We start from the raw sequence: 6,351 nt of genomic DNA, 5'->3' as shown, positions 1-6,351 counted from the left end.
TGTCTGTGTGTGTGTGTGTGTGTGTGTGTGTGTGTGTGTGTGTGTGTGCGTGCACCGCTCGGACCGGGAGCCTCAGCGGTGCGTTTGTTTACTTGGCTGGTGAAGCTGGAGTCACTGTGCCATTAAGAAGCATGTGGGTAAATACTGTAAACACTGTGTGAGGTCAGATTGTGCCAAACAAACCCCCATCCATCCCCCTCCCCTCTGCACGTCCAAACACCAGCGTAGACCCCAACAAGCATGTTGTGGGCTACCCACTCGCCGGGGGGGGGGGGAAGAAAAACAAAATAAAAACAAAAACCTAAAAAAAAAAAAAAAACAACAAAAAACACCCCTTTCTATAGATTTTGTACAAAAATACAAGTAAAAAATCATGACACACTCAAATCTCCTCAAAAGTGAGAGAAGTCGGACATTTTTTTTTTGTTGTTTTTGTTTTAAATAAGAGACACTTCTAGCCCTTCCGCGCTGGATACAGACAGGTGTATGTGTGCACACACACACACGCACACGCACGCACGCACGCACACACGCACACACACGCGCCCAAACAAACGAGACCTGTACGAGAGAACAATACTTCTATGTATCAAAAAGTTTGGCCGGTATAAATACATCGATATATAAAAAAACCGTCGTCTGACACGGAGGAACTACAAAGTTTTGAAGCACTGGGCAGAAAGGATGCGCGTCTGGGGAGGAGGGGAGGAGGGGGCGTTGGTCCTGAATTGTGCACTGAGTGTTTTTCCTCTTTAAAAGGGTTTCAGAAGAGAAAAAAAGTTTTTTTTTCTGAAGTTTCGAGTCTTTTTTTTTTTTTTTAAAGTCCTGCCGTCGAAAGAGAAGCTGGTGATCGTGAATTGTGTCCTATGGTCACACGAATTGCGTAAAGACGCAGCGATGAACATCTTGTTTTTACGCGTTTAAACAACAACAACAATCCTCCTGTTTATACCCCCACCCACCCACCCACCCGCCCGCCCACCCGGAGAGCATGCGTGTTGATGTCGACACTCTTAAAGTTTGGAGAAAGAAAAGAAAACTACACCTGAATAGCAACTTGATGGTCAATGTATCTCAGTTGTGTCGTGAGGGGAGCCAACATGGCGCGCCCGGACCTCCTCCGCACCTCCTCCGCGGTGAGCCGTGCATGTGGTCCACCGCTCCGCTTACATTCACTCCTCCTCTTGCGTCCAAATATGCCCCCCCCCCCGCCGCCGTCTGCGCGTCCCCGCCGGGCTCAGTCCAGAGGTGTGTGTGTGTGTGTATTTGTGTGTGTGTGTGTGTGTGTGTCTGAGCTGCTGCGCGTACCTGGGTTTGACGCGCGCTCACTTTTTTTTTTTTCTTTTAAGTCAAAACTGTTTTTATTTCTTTTTTTTCCCGAATTCACCTTCCCCGTTTTCACTCTTGCCCACCGGGGTGGGTGGGGCGCGCCCGGCCCGGGAGAGGAGGACCGCTGCCGCCGGGCGGGGGTCCGCGGGGGTCCGGGCCGCCCGTCTGGAATGGCGGGGGGGGGTTCAAAAAAGAAAAGGCGGGGGTGCGTTGGCTCCACCGCGGTGCTTTTTTTTTTCAGTAGGTGAACACCAGGTTGGAGATGGTGGACTCCAGCCAGTCACCTGAGATCATCTCGCTCACCTCCGGCGTGCAGTAGTCGGGGAAGTCGAAGTGAGATCCCGCCCCGCACTCCCCGAAGCTCCAGTCCAAGTCCCGGTCCAGCTCCGCGTCGGAGAAGCCCATGCCGCCCAGGGACATGCTCTCGAAGCCCGGGCTCGGGTTGAGGTCGAGCCGCTCGTCCTCGAACTCCTCGTCCGACGACGAAGACGATGACGACACGGACGAGGAGGAGCGGGCGGCCGACGGCGTCGGGGACGCGGCGCGGGAGTACCTGAGGCGGGCGGTGTGCGGCGGCTCCCCGGCCGCCGGGCTGTGCTCCTCGTACAGGCTGAGCGGGTCGCTGGACTCGGCCGAGCTGCTCAGCGTTGGGCTGGCCGGGACCCCGACGGACGGCGGGCCGCTCTCCAGGCTCCCCGGCCCGCTCGGCGAGTATCCGCGCTTGGCGTCAGCGGCGCGCTTCTCCGGGATCTGCCGGGCCCCGGACAGCGACCTGGACTTGAAGAGCGTCTGGCGGTCGCCGGGGGAGGGCTGCTCCGCGCCGCCGCCGGTGGCGAGCCGAGCGCCGCCGGTCTGCCTGTGCCTGCCGGAGCCGCCTCCTTTGGCCGCGGGGCTCCCTCGCTTGGCGCCGGCTTTGGCGCCGCGCTCCCCGGCCTTGTCGCCGCGCTCCGCCGGCTTGCCCGCGCCGCCGCCCGACTTGACCTTCTTCCTCGGCCGGTACTTGTAGTCTGGGTAGTCGGCCATGTGCTTGAGCCGCAGCCGCTCCGCCTCGCGGATGAACGGGATCTTGTCCGCGTCTCTGAGCAGCTTCCAGCGCTTCCCCAGCCGCTTGGAGATCTCCGCGTTGTGCATGTCCGGCGACTGCTCCATGATCTTCCTCCGCTCGATCTGCGACCACACCATGAAGGCGTTCATGGGCCTCTTGATGTGTCCCGTCGGGGTCTTGCACCAGGCCAGGTCGCTGCGCTCCGCGGCCGAGGGCGACTCCGGCGTCGGGGACGCGTCCATCTCCAGGTCCATGTCTCCCGTGTCCGTGGAGTCCCCGGCGGGGGAGTGAGCGTGGGTGCTCTCCGCGTGGCTCATGTGCTGCACCATCCTCCCCCTTTTCCAAATGTCCGGAAACGTTCTGCGGCGTGTGTGTGTGTGAGTGAGTGAGTGTGTGTGTGTATGCGCGCGGTGCTTCAACCAGAGCGCAAAAAAAAGAAGATAGAAAAAAAAAAAAATCCGGTGGCCACCCTCACCCTCCGGACCCCTCTCTCTGGCCCTTGAGAAGAACTTTGACTTTCCCCGTGTGGGAGTGGGGGAGGCCTCTCCTGCCTCTAAAGGTGTGTGTGTGTCTGGGGGGGTGTGGAACAGTCAAAATAGATCCCGAGCGCTTAAAAAATTTAAAAAAAAAGGGGGGCCGAACTTTCAACTGCCGGTGCGGCTGAAGACGCGGCCCGCGGGAGTGAAGAGGCGCCGCTGGGGGGAACCGCGGAGCAAGTCCCCTACGAGAGCCTGGCTGCTCGCCGCTGCGCTGCAGGAACCATGTGGCTGAAGGGAGCGGCTGCGCTTTCTCATAGTCTCCCTGTTTCCCGGGCGCTGCGCAATGTTACTGTAAACACCGCGGCCGGAGCGCCTCGGTTATATACCCTCCTCCCAGACGCGCCGGCCAATCAGCGCCTGTCTCCGTCCCGGTCTCCAGCGGAGCCACGCCCCCCGCCTCGGCCCTTCCCTGGCCTCCCATTGGCCGAGCGCGGCGGTAATAATAATAATAGTGTGCAATGAGGATCGCTGCGTCTGACCTCATTCCTGTCAGACCGCGCGGAGAGGAACACCGACTTGGTGACCGTGTGTGTGTGTGTGTGTGTGTGTGTGTGTGTGTGTGAGAGAGAGAGAGAAAAGTAGCACGGTGCATGCAGGAACACACACCTCACTGAGGTACAGGGGAACTTACGCGCACGGAAGTCCGGCCACGCTGGTGCGGGAGGGTGTGCGCCATCCCATAATAGAACCCGCTGTTACAAATGATTACATCACAGTATAAACACTTTTTTTTATTATTTATTTAGATGTATTCTTCAGTAAATATGTCTGAACCGCACAGATCAGGAGGCAGGGCATAAGACAGCATGCATGGCTGTTTCACAGCTGCTTTGTGTGTGTGTGTGCACGCCCCCCCTACACACACACACACACGCATACATACATACACACTCACCGCGCACTGCACCGACTCCCCATCCTTCACAGTCCACAGGCTCCCGTGATGTTAACACGTCCGTGTCATGTAAGATCACATTACCGCCTGTGTCGCTAGATGTCAGGCTAGAGCCAAAGGGAGCTCAGGTGTGTGTGTATGTGTGTGTATGTGTGTGTGTGTTTTGCAAGCGCGTGTACATTAGACTTGTCTCTGTCGTATCATTAAATCATGCAGGTGATGTCACCCCCCCACCCCCATCCAGCATATGACCGCCATAAGAGTGCTTCACACTTCCATCACACTCCCTGGGATATAAATAAAATGTGTGTGTGTGTGTGTGTGTTAGGGGGGGGTGTCTCCTTCACTTAATAATCCGTTCATTTTATTCTCAGATTATCTCAAATATGACACACAACCTTGGCATCCATTTCCTTATTCATGGTGAGATTGATGTCAGTCCAAAAAAAAAAAAAAAAAAAATTAAACTTAAAATTTCACCCCCCCTCTCCGTGATTACATAAATTAAACACACTAATACTGATCAGCACCTTCATTACTTCACGCCACCCCAAAATTACAAGCAAGCACCTGCCATGGAATTAGTCTGCCATCACCTTCATGAGCTTCTCACACACACACACACACACACACACACACACACACAGGGGGCTCGTTGGTCAGAGCAGGTAAAGCAGGTCTACCTGTGATTTGCTGTGACGTGTGAGCAGCAGAGGTCACGTAGCTCCACCCGACTCCGGCAGATGCAGAGCGGAGGGGGGGGAGGATGGGAGGATGTGGGGCGGAGGGCTGTCGCTCCGTCATCTTCAGGGCTGCAGGAGCCATGTGTTCACCCCGGAGCACGCCGGCGCTTTGTCTGGGCTCTGTTGACGCCTAAAGGGACGGTGTCATGATGAGAGAGTGCTGTGGGAGAACGAGGAGGCGGGGGGGATTTTCACCACGACTTCTGAAAAGTGTGTGTATGTGTGTGTGAGCACTCTAGTGTGCTTCTCAAAGATGTTCTGTTTATTTCTGGGTTGATACTGGCACATTAGCAGGAAATACCTTTTATTTGTTTATTTGCTTGTGTATTCATACGTTTTGTTCATTTGTGGCTCCTCAGGGTGCAGAGTAGGTGGCTAGAAATGGAATTGCTGACGGTGTAGGATCAGATTAAATGTACTTTATTGATCCCCCTATCTTTAACCTAAAAAAAAACAAATACTGTGCAATATTTCATTTCACTGTGCAATATTCAGAACTGTGCAATATTTCATTTCATAACAGCTACACTACAATTTTTTTCTTTTATCATACTATTGTGCACTCCTTACCTCACTTGTTACTAAGACACTTATAGTTTTATCACTTGTTTACTAAGACACTTTATAGTTTATTTTTATTTCTAATTCTGCCTTTTTCTTTTTATTATTTATTACTGTTATATTTTCTGTAACTCTGGCACAACAATTTCCTTCGGGATTAATAAAGTTGTTCTTATCTTATCTTATCTTATCTTACAGGAAAACTGGTTGTCACTGCAGCACAACAATCACTGTTTTATCTATTTTATCAATAGATATGATATAAGTACAAATAGACCATTAAAAGATAGGTATAAATAGAGACAATTAAAATATATTAGTGTGATTATTTTCTAGTTCTTCTGGATATATTTCTATTGTATTTTCCTGGATAATATTGGGGGATATTTCTAGCAGATTTAAGGATTTTTTTTTCTTTAATGTATTCAAATTGTCAGCTAATTCCCAGTCAGCTTCTCTCCTCACGTCTCGGTTCGCGGGGAGGATATGAGGTGAGACGAGCGTGAAGAGTTCAACCCTTATTTGGAAAATGTATTGTGAGGGTTTCCACCAATCACACGTCACCCTCTTTGCAAATGTTGCACGACAGTCAGTAGTTGCTACGACGGGTTAAGAACGTTGTAGCGCAGAACATCTGTCGATGCTTTTTTTCTTGTTTTTTTTTTTTTTTACCTTGAATGCAACTCTAACTTCAACATCTGGACCTGCAGCAGTAAATCAGAAAAGCACTCCTGGACCGGAGACACACGTCTGCACACGCTCTGAAATTGATGAAATGCTGAATCCGCCCGGAATGACATGTTTGTTTGAATGTGTGTTTTCACCTGTTATTACCTCGGACTAGAACCTTTTCCAGCGAGACCGTAATGCGCATCTTACAGTTTCACCTCACACACAGAATCTTTCAGGTGTGTGTTTCCCTGCAACATCGCTCCTCTTTTTAAATGTGAAGTTTGCGGAAAACATATCCTTCAAATTATTCTCATTTTTTTTTTTTATGTAAGATAAGTGTATTTGTACATGGAGGAGGTTAAATGGAGACTAATTGGCCCGGACATGAGAATGAATGTCCGCCTGCGTCTGTGTGACACGTGAGGGCGTGAACGCTTATACATCTCCTCACCTGACCCTGGGATTGACTGGCGGCCGGTCCGCAGCGAACTGCGCGCAGGATTGTTGGTGTAGATGATGAATGTGTGCATGAATGATAATGTCGTTGGATCTGTGTGTCTCCTCCAC

General features: G+C 51.8%; 1 protein-coding gene across 1 annotated transcript; it reads right to left on the bottom strand.

The window, feature by feature from the left end:
- Nucleotides 1-1,022: 1,022 nt before the first annotated feature.
- On the bottom strand, nucleotides 1,023-3,190 carry sox4a (SRY-box transcription factor 4a). Its single transcript, XM_086171136.1, has one exon. It carries the CDS (start codon nucleotides 2,701-2,703, stop codon nucleotides 1,567-1,569), a length of 1,137 nt encoding a protein of 378 aa, XP_086027262.1. The 5' UTR covers nucleotides 2,704-3,190; the 3' UTR covers nucleotides 1,023-1,566.
- Nucleotides 3,191-6,351: the final 3,161 nt, after the last annotated feature.

This window comes from Fistularia commersonii, chromosome 24 (genome assembly GCF_037954325.1).
Source record: "Fistularia commersonii isolate RoL2024-O1a breed Wild chromosome 24, RoL_Fcom_v1.0, whole genome shotgun sequence".
Taxonomy (NCBI): Eukaryota; Metazoa; Chordata; class Actinopteri; order Syngnathiformes; family Fistulariidae; genus Fistularia; species Fistularia commersonii.
Note: the sequence above shows the minus strand (reverse complement) of the source record. Positions and strands in the feature narration are given on the sequence as shown.